Source organism: Lampetra fluviatilis, chromosome 23, assembly GCF_964198595.1.
Source record: "Lampetra fluviatilis chromosome 23, kcLamFluv1.1, whole genome shotgun sequence".
Lineage (NCBI taxonomy): Eukaryota > Metazoa > Chordata > Hyperoartia > Petromyzontiformes > Petromyzontidae > Lampetra > Lampetra fluviatilis.
This window is the reverse complement of record NC_136297.1, coordinates 945,164-959,301: the sequence shown is the minus strand read 5'-3', so window position 1 is coordinate 959,301 and position 14,138 is coordinate 945,164. Positions and strand designations below refer to the sequence as shown.

Here is a 14,138-nt window from a genome sequence, read left to right as displayed (position 1 = left end):
TATTAATTCCTGACGCGGAGAAGTGCTGCCCCCTTGCTGTGACCGATCGCAGGTCATGTGAAGCGATCCCAGAAGCAGCTCACTGGCCAGATGTTAACTACCTCGCCTGGTGTACAGGAGGTCGTGGGTTCGATCATGACCCTGACAATGCTGCTGCTGCTGTGTATTTGAGGCTTGTCTCTCTCCCCGTGGTCGCGTGAATGCTTCTCCGGATCCTCCGTTTTCTCCGTTCCACATTTAGAATCGACATCGCGCATTCAGTGTCTCGCTGCTGTAAATGACCACACGATGGTGATGGTGGTGATGATGATGGTGGTGATGATGATGGTGGTGATGGTGATGATGGTGGTGATGGTGGTGATGATGATGATGGTGATGATGGTAATGATGGTAATGATGATGGTGGTGATGGTTGTGATGATGATGGTGATGATGGTAATGATGGTAATGATGATGGTGATGATGGTGGTGATGATGGTGGTGATGGTGATGATAATGGTGGTGATGGTGATGATGGTGATGATGATGGTGATGATGGTTATGATGATGATGGTGGTAATGATGATGGTGATGATGATGATGGTGGTGATGATGATGGTGATGATGATGGTGGTGATTATGGTGGCGATGGTGATGATGGTGATGATGATGGTGGTGGTGATGGTGGTGGTGATGATGATGGTGATGATGGTGGTGATGATGGTGATGATGATGATGGTGGTGATGATGGTGATGATGGTGATGATGGTGGTGATGATGATGATGGTGGTGATGAGATCGCTTCTTTGAGCCATCATTCGTGACGGCCAGGTCGCTTCTGAAGAGGTCGCTGTCAAGTAGCTCAGCTGGGACATTGACACCCACCCCGGGCGAGAACCACGGGGCTGTCTGCACTATACAATCTAACCAGCGCGTCGCGTGCCTATCCACACCATGAAATACAATACCGAACAACCCCCTTATGTGAACTAGACAAACTAACGTCCTTCCCATCCCGCACTTATGCGCACTAAATCGAGCACCCCACCATCGCTTAAGCGCACTGAGAAATCTAACACCCCCAACCCATCCGTGGCTTATGTGACCTGGGGAATGTGGAGCTACCCCGCGCGCCGCGCCTATGTGAACTGGGGAATGCGGAGCCACCCCGCGCGCCGCGCCTATCTGAACTGGGGAATGCGGAGCAACCCCTCGCGCCGCGCCTATGTGAACTGGGGAATGCGGAGCCACCCCGCGCGCCGCGCCTATGTGAACTGGGGAATGTGAGTGGGAGCGCCACCTGCTCTGGGGGGATGGCGCGGCGCGCCGCGATGGCTGCGGCGGCGCTCGGCGGCGCCCCGGGGGGGAGACGCGGCGCGGGCGACACGGCCAGGAGGCCTCTGCGAGTCGCCGACCGGCGTCGCCAGGCGGCCATCGCCTTCCTCACCAACATCTCCCTCGACGGGAAACCCGCGGCGGTCGCTGCGGCTGCCGCCGGGACCGCGGCGGTCGGCGGCGGCGGCGCGGAGGGCGGCGGAGGCGGCGGTTGTGGTGGAGGGGCCGGCCGGGAGGCGGCCGCGGCCGCGGGCCCCCCGTGCACGGGGCCCGAGGCCGCGCCGGCGGCGGCCGCGGGCCCCGCCGGTTGCGAGGCCTCTGTCCCGGCCAACAGCAGCGTGGCGAGCGGCCTCGGGGCCGAGCCGGGCGCTCTGCTCGCGGCGACGCCGCTGCGCTCGCGGCCCAGCTCGGCGGGAGCGGCACCCGCTGGGGGCCCCGGGGGGGCCGCCTCGGGGCCACAGGGAGGAGGAGCGGGAGGAGGCCGAGCGGCCCTGGGGCCCACGCTGAGCGTGGAGGCGCCGGGCGCGGTGAGCGACGTGCAGAGGCAGAGGTGGGGGTGTGCACAGGTGTACACACACAGGTGTACACACACACACACAGGTGTACACACACACACAGGTACACACACACACACAGGTGTGTACATACACACAGGTGTACACACACACAGGTGTACACACACACAGGTGTATACACACACACATACAGGTGTACACTCGGTGTATAAATGTGCACACACACAGGTGTACACACACACACAGGTGTACACACACACACAGGTGTACACACACACACAGGTGTACACACACACACAGGTGTACACACAGGTGTACACACACACACAGGTGCCCACAGGTCAACTTTGGAGCGGTGGCACAGTGGTTAGCGTGCTGTGCCATGAACCCGGTGACCCGAGTTTGGTTCCTGCACACGACGATTATTTGAACCGACCCTGGGCCTCCTCAAGGTCGACTCAACCTCAAATGAGTACCCGCTGTTGTGTGTAAACATCGTCACTGGGGAGACAAAGGCGGCCGGGCGTGGTGCTGGCCACCCACCCCCTCGTGTGCCGTTCCGGCCTTCACAGCTGCTCGCTAACAGCACTTACCCCAACAGTCTGTCAAGGCTACACACGTGGAGGATGTGCACACGTGATGTACAGATGAGCACACAATTGCACAACCGGACAGGTGTGTGCACGTACAGGTGTGTGCACGTACAGGTGTGTGCACGTACAGGTGTGTGTACGTACAGGTGTGTGTACGCCATTGTGCGTCGTCGTCATCATCATCATGGCCCACATTTTTAGAACTACAGATTTCACGTTTTGCCTCTGGGGCTGCCTTGGGTAGCTCCCTATCAGCGGGCCAACAGCTTGCTGGGCCTACAGCTTGCTGGGCGAAAGAACGCTGCCTGTGAGATGAAGATGCATCGTTTGCGCGGAGTAACTCAGTCCATCATCCCTGCGCGTGAGGGGTGTGGTCGATACAGTTATGACCACATACTGTGGGGAAGACTCGCCCCCCCCCCCGCCATGTGAATCAGGAATACCCACCACTGGTTCAGCGCTGTTAACGGGAGATGGCTCAGAGTTTTAGTTTCGGTGATGAAATTGTAGATTTGCAACTGAAAGGATGAACACTTCCCCCTCTAGCCTGCAAGGTCCCAGTGTGCTGGACAACCATCGCGCCACGCCAGCCTCCCCCGTGCGGTGTCAAATATGATACTGTTTTCACTCAATCGCGTGCCTGCGGTGTATGGATGGGGACACACAAAGTCCGTGATAATTGCAAACGCCGCCGTGTGTGGAATACAGCCTCACGTGCGCCTAATAATAATATGGGCGCCTCGGTGGCTGGGAGATGTGAACTCCCTCGCCTGGTATACAGGAGGTCGTGGGTTCGATCCCGGCGCCTGCTGTATATTTGGAGTTTGCGTGTCTCTCTCCCCCCGTGGTCGCGTGGGTTTTTCTCCCGGTTTTTCCCTCCCCCAGATTTAGAATCAACGTCACGCGTTTTGGAGCATTTGGCCGCTGCTCTAGATTTCCACGCTGACGACGACGACGAAGATGATAAGCCCACTTTGGTGAGCAATCAACGGCGATAGCCAGCGCCGGTTCTGAAAAAAGAGCTTTGTACAGTAGCTCAGTGGGGCCTTGCCTGGTAAAATATAAAAGAGTAGTATTACAGTAGTAATAGTTAATAACGTGTCAAATTGTAAACGGGCACGCCCGCGTTCCGTGATTTATTCATGCGGGCGTTGACGCGCGCGACGTGGCATTTGAGAGGCGTGTTATTGAACAACATCTAATCGAGGGATCGCCTCCAAGGTCCCAGAAGCTCGAGCCAGCGCCGGTGACACATCCTGGCTTCGAATCCCGGGGGGGGGGGGGGGGGTTTGAGCCGCCCAGCCGAGATGTCAACGGAGTCCTTGGGGGTGCGGCAAGTCGATGGTCTCAGGCCGGTTGACCGGTGACCGCGTGTAAAGAATCCGTCGCGCTCTTAACTCGATTTGTTGTTTAATCTGGCGAGAACTTGGGGGGGGGGGGGGTTGGATCAGGATAGGTGGGAGTGCCGCTTGAAAGAGAGCGAACAAACGGAGCATTGCACCGGCGGTGGTTGTGAGCCAGCGAGCGAGAGCCGATGGCAACTCCAGCGCCACCTCCCCCTTGGCCACGTTCTCCTTTTGCGGTTACGCCTGGCCGGGTGCCGGAGTGGTGCTGGAGGTGGGGGGGGCCCTGTTTGCACGCAATGTTGACCCCCCCACCTCCCTGCCCCCCACGCTGCTGTGTGCTAAGCGCATTTGGAAGGCGTTCGCACCCCACTGGCTAAGCCGCGGTGGCGGCGGTGGCGGCGTGAATGGAGGCCGCTGTGTTTTAGAGCCAAGTGCGGTTGCCATGGCTTAGCAAAACACGGGGGGCAGCCTTCACGTGAGTGGCCTGGCGCGGGAGGGAGGGGAGGAGGAGAGGGACGGGGTGACGCGGGCGGCAGTGGCCAGGGAGCCGTGCGCCTGTTGGTGCCCGTCGCGGTTGTGTGGTGCCGGTGGCACGGCCATTGAGAAGGACGCGCGTGCGCGTGTGTGTGTATGTATGCATGTGTGTTGAACTTCTTTCGCACAGCACGTAGCCAGCCGTGCTCGCCGGAGGTGACCCCCCAAAGCCAGAGGGGGGGGGACACAGACAGGGCGGAGGTGGGGGGGGCACGTGCGGGGCAGAGAGCAAGGACGGTTATAGGTTCGAGATGAAAAGGGGAGGATAAGGAAGGTCAGAGTGAGAGAGACGGTGAGCGGTAGGACGGGCGGGACAGGAGGTGGAAAGGGGAAACGCTGGTGGGGAGAGAGACAGGAAAACCCAGAAGGGGAAGAGAGGGGGGGTGGGAAGATAGAGCAGCCGGGAGAGTGTGGAGACGGAGGAGAAACAAAGCTGAGGGGGTCTGCACAACCAGAGATGATAGAGCAGAGAGAGCTGAGAAGATAGGAGGGGAGGAGATTGACATTAAGCGGACGAAGTGAGAGCCTGTAGTGTTAGAGGAGAGCAGGGAGATGTAAGAGAGAGAGAGAGAGCGAGAGGGTGCTGTGGAAGAGGCTGGGAGGGTAGGAGGGAGACGCGGTGTGTTTGCGTGAACAGCACGCACGTATGTATGTTGAACTTCGCTCGCACCGTACGTAGCCAACCGTGCTAATCGGAGGTGGGGCAGGGAAAGCACAACAACACTAAACACGAAATGCAGTTGGAAGGAATGTTTTCTTGTTCGATCTAGACGATTATTTAAAAGTGCGTAGCTCCAACGGCTTCCTAATATCGGAAGGAGGAGCGTTCCAGACGGCTGCAGAAGCAGCGCATCTGAAAGAGCACGATGCGCAGTGACCACGAGCTTTGGGAGCTGAAATTGCAATTGGACCGTGATTTATTAGGAGACCACTTGGAGTTACCATTTTTAAATCATCCTTTAGAGAGTGACAAACTCATTTTTTTAGAACTGCTTTGAGTGTTTAGTTTGTTGTTCTTTCCCCCGTACCTCCGATTAGCACGGTTGGCTATGTACGGTGCGAAAGAAGTTCAATATGCATACACACTCACCCCCACACCCTCGATTAGCACGGTTGGCTACGTACTGTGCGAAAGAAGTTCAACGTACACACACACACGTACGTACGTTACGAACAACACAACTGTGGTTGTAATTGACCCCTCCGTGATCTGATTTGAGCTCCAGCACGGCAAAGAAAGCAGCCCCTGTAGGCCCCCAGACGAAGGCTCGCTCGCGTACACATTGCCACGGCGTGCAGACTGCCACGGCGTGCAGACTGCCACGACGGCGGCGGTGATGGCGACGGCCGCGCACGTGGGCCCTGTAATCTGGCATCGTGGAGGCAAGCGGTGAGGGACGGTAGGCGGATCACACACACACAGATGTTGTTGTGAAAGTCCCCTTCCCGTGAGCGCCGCGGTGCCGTGTAACCCCCCACCCCACCAGCTCGCTAGGAGAAGGCAGTACAGGAAAAAAAATGCGGGCCCAATTTGGTTTGGTCTGTGTCAGGGGATTGAGCGTTTCCCCCTCGCACGCGTGGGCGCTCCCAGTTTCCTCCCACGTGTACAAACGCTCGGCGTTAATCGGGCGACGGCACTTTCAATGCGTAGAGGGGCGCAAGTGCTTGGGAAAGTTGTCAGCGCCGGTCGTCCCCGTCTCTGAGGAGTGAGCCACTGCCGTGCGTGTTGTTATCATCATGCTGAGTTTTCACGTTGGCCGTCTGTCGAGGCGATGCTCCGTGGCAGCGAGCGACCTTCGCCAAGGTCGCTCGCATCCTTCCTCGGCCCTTGAACCACTGCCCCCTCCCCAGAGTGGCTCATTGGTAACCCAACCAGGGTAGCAAGTGCTTACGTTGTTTTTTCCACAATAGAGGAGTCATGGGGTAGACCGCGTCCATGAAACCCGCCACCGCCACCCGACGCAGCCAATTAGCACGGGTTTGTCACGTAAACAAAACGTGTCAGTTAGTTACTAGTTCCACACGAACCAGTTGTGTGTTGGAGAGTAAACCCACTACAACATTGACAATCCCAGCAGCGTGATGTTTCGCCGGTAACAACAACATCAACCAGCATCATCGGGCGGACAGCCACAGAGTTGTGGAGAAATCCTCCTCCTGCTGCTTCGGTCTTACATATGAAGTATTGGAAATGACGGCAGGAAACTCCTTGACGGGTAACACACTTCTTTTATTAAATCTTCGCTTATCTCGATACAACGTGTAATCTCTATTCTTCCGCGTACGGTCACCAGACACCGGTACAACTCGTAACCTCTATTCTTCTTATAACACCCCGTACTGAACTCGTGTAGACTCCAGGCCTCTGGCTACACACGTCTCACTCGTCTCGTGTAGACTCGCCTCGTGTAGACCCTATGCCTCTGGCTACACACACATCACTCGTCTCGTGTAGACTCTTCTCGTGTAGACCCTATGCCTCTGGCTACACACACATCACTCGTCTCGTGTAGACTCTTCTCGTGTAGACTCTATGCCTCTGGCTACACACACATCACTCGTCTCGTGTAGACTCTTCTCGTGTAGACTCTATGCCTCTGGCTACACACACATCACTCGTCTCGTGTAGACTCTTCTCGTGTAGACTCGTCTCGTGTAGACCTTACGCCTCTGGCTACACCCATATCACTCGTCTCGTGTAGACTCTAGGCCCTGGCTACACACTCTGCATGCTGACACTGCATGCTCCCCCTACACTCCCCCTCTGGGTTACACAGAGTCCCGGTCCTCGCAGGACAGCGGGACTAGGTACCGCAGGGCCCTGGCTCTTCCTCCCGTCTTCCGTCTTCGCTGGTTACACTCACCCCGTGCGCCTGTGCGCATCCCCTTATATAGTCGTTCCTCCCGGGAGACGGAGCGGATGCGGACCTCGATGCGAGCATCGCTTGTTAGTGAACCAATCACAACGCGCTATCTCTACGATCCTCTTTCCCCAACGCGTGTTTCCACTCACCAACCAATCACGCCGCGCTGCCACTCGATCACTCCCACACCAGCACGTCACCGGCACCCAGCCAATCAACACCACACAACCCACGATCCCGCGCTGACCCCTGATCCCTCACCGTCAGCGCGCGTCACCACACACACATCCAATCACAACGCGCTGGCACCTGATCGCTACCCCAGCGCGTATCACCACTACACATAGACACGGGCTGGGGTAATCGGAGAGAGGGTGGTGGCGGCACATTTATATTTGCGCAAATCTAACCCAAAAAACTTATGGGTAATGTTGCTCTACAACTACAACGTGTTCAACAATTTTTTTTCCTTTGTTTCCTGAAGCATTTCATTTACTGATCACAAACATGCCTGGGCCGCAGGGGGTCACGGTGGTAGCTGCTGTCGGGAGCGGTTGCCGCCACGATGTTATTTTCAGTGGGGGGGGGGGGACAGAACGACAAATGTGCCGAGGAACGTGTCTCAAACGTAGAATCTGAATATTTATTTATTTATAGTTGAGAAGGAATCCGATGAGCTGTGAAGCTCTTTTCCGTAGATGTCCAGCTAGGGCACGGGGTCAGCACGTTACAGCAACAAACGGCACACAAACACGATAGTCGTGCAAAGTACAAGAAAGGTAAACAAATCGCCCAAAGACATAGAGATACAACACTGAACCATCCCCATCCTACCAGGCAAAGCCCACTGAGGCATTAACTTATTCTTTCAGAAGCGACCTGGCCATCACAAATTTTCGCTCAACAAAGTGGCCCATCATTTGGACATTTATAGCAGCAAAATAATCAGAATAATCTCAAAGCATGTTTTTAAATGTGGAGGGAAAAACCAGAGGACCCGAAGAAAGAAAAAAAATCCACGCGACCACGGAGAGAGAGAGACACACAAACTCCAAATATACAGCAGGTGTCAGGGTCGGGATGAAATCCCCGACCTCCTGTATACCAGGCGAGGTAGTTAATATCTCCTAGCCACCGTGATGATGATGAGAAAGAGACATGCAAACTCAGAATATACAGTAGGTGTCAGGGTCAGGATGAAATCCCAGACCTGTATACCAGGCGAGATAGTTAACATCTCCTAGCCACCGTGATAGCTATTGCCCATCAAGCGGACGGGTTGTGCACGCGAGGCCTTCCTCCCCACGCTGAACACTGCCCACGGTGTCCAGCGTGGATTAAGCTGTCATCGCATGGCTCGCAGACTTCAACTTGGACGTGCGATTTGCACATTACTCGCCGTACGCTCCAGAGAGAGAGAGACTGCCCATGGTGGACACCCGCAGCGTCTGCCACCTAAGGTGCTACCCAATCAGGGACCTCTTGGATCATGCGCTGGGTGGTGAGGAAGATTGGGGGGGTTGAGGTAAGGGGGGGTGGGGGGCGACGGTGATGGTCGTTGTGGTGAGGCCGGGGCGCTGCCCGGCACACAAGGGCCCTCCGGGGTGGCCGTGTTGCGAGACGCGTTGGCCGCTGCGCGTTCGGACTCGTGCGGCGAGCCGTGACGCTTGCGCCCGGCGTGGAGGAATGCGGGGGAGCGCGCGCCGCTGGGCCCGTGGTGACAGACGTTAGGGGACGGTGGGGGGGCGTAGGGAACTTGCACAGCATGTGCTCGCGGCCGCCCCCGCCGTCGCAGCCACACACAGCGATGGAACCTTGTCGCCTTACAAGGGGCGGCAGCGGCGGTGGTCCCGGTGGAGGCGGTGTTGATATTGGCCTGCGAAAACCTACCTTGGTAATCAGTTACCTGAAATATACGTAAATAAGCTATTAAATCCGAGACAATTATGTATCTCTCGCATCGCTTTATCTCTCATCACTTTATCTCTCATCGATTTCTCTCTCATCACTTTATCTCTGATCACTTTATCTCTTATCACTTTATCTCTCATCACTTTATCTCTCATCACTTTCTCTCTAATCGCTTTCTCTCTCATCACTTTATCTCTCATCACTTTATCTCTCATCACTTTTTCTCTCATCACTTTATCTCTCTGTCTGTCTCGATGTAGTAAGGAGTTCCAGATGAGATTCATGGATATCCAGAATCGCCGATAGCCAAGTGCGTGAATAACGATGGAATGCCGCACTCCCCAAACAGAAAAATCACCAACCTCACGCAGTCAGGGATGTTAACTCCCTCGCCTGCTATGGAGCAGGTTATGGGTTCGATCCCAACCCTGACACCTGCTGCTGTATATTTGCAGTTTGTGTCTTTCTCCGTGGTCGCATGGACTTTTCTCCGGGTCCTCCGGTTTTTCCTTCCACATATAGAACCAATGTTACGCGTTTAGAGTATTTGATCTGCTATAAATGTACACATGACGATAAGCCACTTTGTTGAGCTATCATTTTTGATGACCTGGTCGCTTCTCAAAAAGAGCTGTAGAGCTCAGTGGGCCTTACCTGGTAAAATAAAAATTGTTACGACTGTAATTAGTTAATGTGATGGATTTTTTTTCTTAAAATCATGTCTGGTTCTGCGCTTAATTTGCCTTTATCCCAGCTCTTGAGAATTAAAATATCGGTTTGATTGTCATGCGACGGAGCATCACCCTCGTACGGCCAGGCGGGTGGGAAGTTGCTGCCCGTGCTGCATGTGGACTCAGAGGTCACTCGAAGAAGGAGAACAAGAGGAGGGATCTTGGAGGTAGCTCTGTGATATCCGCTTCCGCAGGGACGGAGCGGGAGGGATGAGGCTGTTATCTCACGCAGGGTCGCACACCGCTCTGCCAGAGTCTCCGAGTGGAATCTTCGTCCCGTGACGGACGCTGTTGGCGCGGTCTGGAGATGAAATTGGGGGGTGGGGGGGGAACATTTACAAGTGGACGTCAAAACGCGACGCGACCTGCGAACCGCTCTTTTGTTTCTGCACGGCACCTCGTGGGGGCGGAGTGTCAATCGCCAGGATCTCCGGTCCTCAATAAATCTGGGGGCAGACTCTACCCGTGGGTGCGCACGCACGGGGAGTCTGCCCCCAGTGCCGGCCGGCGTGGTGAAGTATGGTCAACTAATGCCCCCCCGCCCCAACGACCGGTACGGTCACGAGGTTGGGTGGGGGCGGGGGGGGGAAGGGGTGGGTGGCCGTGGCGGTCGCCGCTAGGCCGGGGATGCTGCTGGGCACGCGAGAGCCTCCTTGGGCCGTGCGGGGAGAGACGCGTTAGGGGCGGCTTGACAGAAGGGCCGTAGAGCTACGTGTGCGGTGCCGCCCTTCCGAAGGGTTCCTTTTGAAGACGTTGACGTCTTTCGTGGAACTTTACAAAGTGTGCCGAGGACGACACTGTGACTTATTTGTGCATCTGTTTAAACCCATTTTTTAAAATACAAATTGCGTAAAACCTTCCCGCGACCGAGTGAACGTGTTTAATTCTCGCAGCGCGAGAGCTCGATCCTGGTATCCCGTTCAAAGAATCGGATGATGATCGTGATGATAATGATGAGAATCTCTTTGGCTGCTACTGGCCAGCGAGTTGCGCCGACTGACCTGTGTGTGCGTGCGTGAAATGTGACCCGGAGTTTGTGGCCTTGTTTGCGCTCTCTCTAAAGGCCCATTGCTGTCTGTCGTGTCAGTCTGTTGTTCAGACGGCGATTAGCCTCCCAGCGCTCGTCCGTAGACACCCTGGAGGAGACCGAGGCGCTCACCTCGCTGCGGAGGTACGGTATGTCGTACCGTACGTACGTACCGGTGTGTGTGTGTACAGTGTGGGACCCTCCCCAATGCTGCCTGGATCTCTCTCCTCTGCCTCCTCCGCGCTTCTGTCTCTGGCGGCCGCGAGTTTCTTGCCTCCTCGGCAGGTTCCCTGTCCTCTCTCTTCTGACCGCCTTCCACTCGGTTCTATCGCAGCTGCCCTCTCCGCCTTTCTCTCTCTCGCGTTCCCCGCACGCGTTGCGAGTAGATGATGGCTGCAGTGCAGGTGCATCGTCGCGGCGCTTGCGGGAGGCCGCGAGCCCTTTGCCCGCCTCGTGACACGACCCCAAATCGTCTCGTCCAGCCCTGGCGTCTTCGCCGCCGCAACAAGGCCCCCCCTTCCCCCAACGCCCCCCACTCCGCCCCTCCACCGCGGCCTAGTGGAGCTTGCCGCTGTGAGTGAAACGACCCGCGAGTGACCAAGGAGCAGCGGCCGCGGCAGTTTTTTGGCTGAGCCATCGAATAAAAGACGGCGGCTGCCATCGTGCGCCGCTTTTCGTGGTGCGCTTCTGCGGTTGTCCGGAGCGCTCTCTTCCTTCCGATGTTCGGTGCAAATCGAAGTTCAACGTACATACGTTAGAAAGCCACTGGGAGCTGTGCGGTTTTAAACACGTCTAGATTGACAAACTAATTTCTTTAGTTTGGTTTCTCGTCCTTCCCCCCCCCCCCTCCGCACCTCCGATTAGCACGGTTGGCTACGTGTGGTGCTAAAAAAGAAGTTCACCGTATGCACGTGAGCGCGCGCGCTCGCTTGCTCCCACGCTCACCAGGTTGCCGGAGGGGAGCATTTTCGACCCGACAAGCAGCGCCCGCATTTCTGATCACTTTCCTGTCCTCGGAGATGTTATCTACCTCGCCTGTTGTACAAGATGTCGTGGGTTTGTTCCTGACGCCAGCCGTAGTATATTTGGAGTTTGCACATCTCTATCTCCCCGTGGTCGCGTGGATTTTTCTCCGGGTCCTCTGGTTTTTCCCTCCACGTTTCGAATCGACATCGCGCGTGTTTACAGTATTTGGCTGCTGCTGTAAATTTCCACACGATGAGAAGCCCCCACTTGGCTGGGCTGTAATACGCCATAGCCAGGGTCACTTCTGACAAAGGGCTACGTAGCTTCAGTGGTGGGGCCTTACGCCTGGTCAAGTCAAAAATAATTTAGTTTCCTCTGCCTCCTCGTCCGTGTACGGCGTCTCCCTGGAAGTGGAGCCCCACGGAACGGGGGGGATGGGCGGGGCGCCATGGGGCCTCATGTGAGGATTATCTGGAGAGGGGATCGCGACGAGGCCGTCGCGGTTTTACCACGTCGTAGCCCGAACGGCTCCCCCAGCACTGCGTTTGAGCACGGTTGGCTACGTATGGTGCAAAAGAAGTTCAACGTACGTACATACCGTGCATCTTCAGTTTGCACGAGTCGTCGCTTACTCGTGTGAGAACGCAACTAAAGTTGTGGAGGGGAAGAGGGCACCTGGATATTTGACACCAACCCCCTCACATCCGACTTTTCACCTTCCCCCTGTCACCTCTGATTGGCACGGTTGGCTCCGTCCGGTAGAAAATAAGTTGAACGTACCATAAATACGTGGAGCCAGGCGCCGTGATAAAATCTCCGCCGCACGCCACGATGAAGCCCAGCGGCTGCTCGTTGGCGATGCGATCGGGGGGGGGGGTGGGGGGGGTTTGTGAGAAACTCATTATAAACTAATTATAAACCATAAACTAATTTTTTATTTTACGAGGTAAGGCCCCACTGAGCTGTCTAGCGCCTTTTCAGAAGCGACCGGGCCAGCACAAATTACAGCTCATTGAAGTGGGCTCATCATCATCACGTGGAAACGTGGAAATGTATAGCAGCCAAATACTCGCTTAAGTGCACGTTAATTATGAATGTGGAGGGAAAAACCGGAGGACCCGGAGAAAAATCCACACGACCACAGGGAGAACATGCAAACTCCAAACAATGCAGCAGGCGTCGAGGTCGTGATCGAACCCACGAACCTCCTGCACACCAGGCGAGGTAATCAACATCTCCTAGCCACCGTGGCGTCCGTGAGAAACGCCGGGCCGGTCCTCCGGCCGAGGGCGGGAATCGGTGCGTCCACCGGGCGTTCGACATCGCGAACAGGCAGTCCCCGCGCCGGCGTTGCTGCAGTTGCGTAGCATCGCGTGGTGGGGGTGGGTGGGTTGGTGGGTGGGGGGCAAGCGGGTCCCCCCACCTTGCTGTAGACTCTGCCTCCCACCTGAATTCCTCGTCAAAGGAGAAGTTGCCGCTCGCGTGAGCGTTGGTCTGTCGTGTCCACAGCCCTGCAGAGGCAGCGGCGGAAACTCCACTTGGCCGTTTGCGGGGGGGCGGCGTCCGTAGGGACAATCACCATTGGTTGCCCCCCCCCCCAACCGGGAGTTGAACTCGAAACCTTTCCGACTGCGAGCCGCTGAGCCCGCGTGGGACGAGATCTACACCAGTGGATGGCAGACTCAGAAAACTTGATTTGTTACTGGAGGATTCCGATGACCTATGAGGCTGTTTATTTTCGCAGATGCCCAGTCGGGGCACGGGGTCAGAACGTTAGGACAACAAACACAATACACAAACACGATAGGGGTGCAAAGTTTAGGAAAGGTTAGAAAGTCACGTGAAACAATATTTATATATTTATACAATAAAACTGAATTATCTTGCCAGGTCAAGTCCACTGGCCATCATAAATGACATCACGTGGAAATTTACAGCAGTAGCCAAAATACTCGCTAAGCACGTGATGTTGTTTCTAAATGTGGAGGGGGAAAAAACGGAGGACCCGTAGAAAGAAAATCCACGCGACCACGGGGAGAGAGAGAGAGAGAGACACGCAAAGTCTACACATACAGCAGGCGTCAGGGTCGCGATCAAACCCACGACCTCCTGTATACCAGGCGAGGTAGTTGACATCTCGCCACTGCGACACCCACAGCAAGGCTGGCATGGTGGCCAGTAGATGGCAGTACAGCAAAAAGCTTCGCAATGTGATCCTCTCCTCGGGGAAAAACCCCACGCCTTGAAAAGAATCCGAATATTTATTTGCGCTGGAGGAATCCGATGAGCTATAAGGCTCTTTTTTCCACAGATGACCAGTCGTCTCGCAGATGTCCA

General features: G+C 55.9%; 1 protein-coding gene across 4 annotated transcripts in view; it reads left to right on the top strand.

Moving 5' to 3' along the window:
* Positions 1-1,230: 1,230 nt before the first annotated feature.
* LOC144940596 (CDK5 and ABL1 enzyme substrate 2-like) overlaps positions 1,231-14,138 on the top strand; it is a 28,941-nt gene continuing 16,033 nt past the window's right edge. Inside the window, exons 1-2 of one of the 4 annotated variants that reach the window (XM_078866817.1) lie at positions 1,231-1,864; positions 10,896-10,979. In XM_078866817.1, the coding sequence (XP_078722943.1) occupies positions 1,293-1,864; positions 10,896-10,979 (656 nt within the window). In that variant the 5' untranslated portion in view covers positions 1,231-1,292. The remainder of the gene's footprint in view (positions 1,865-10,895; positions 10,980-14,138) is intronic. The other 3 variants (XM_078866819.1, XM_078866818.1, XM_078866820.1) reach the window with 3 other exon arrangements.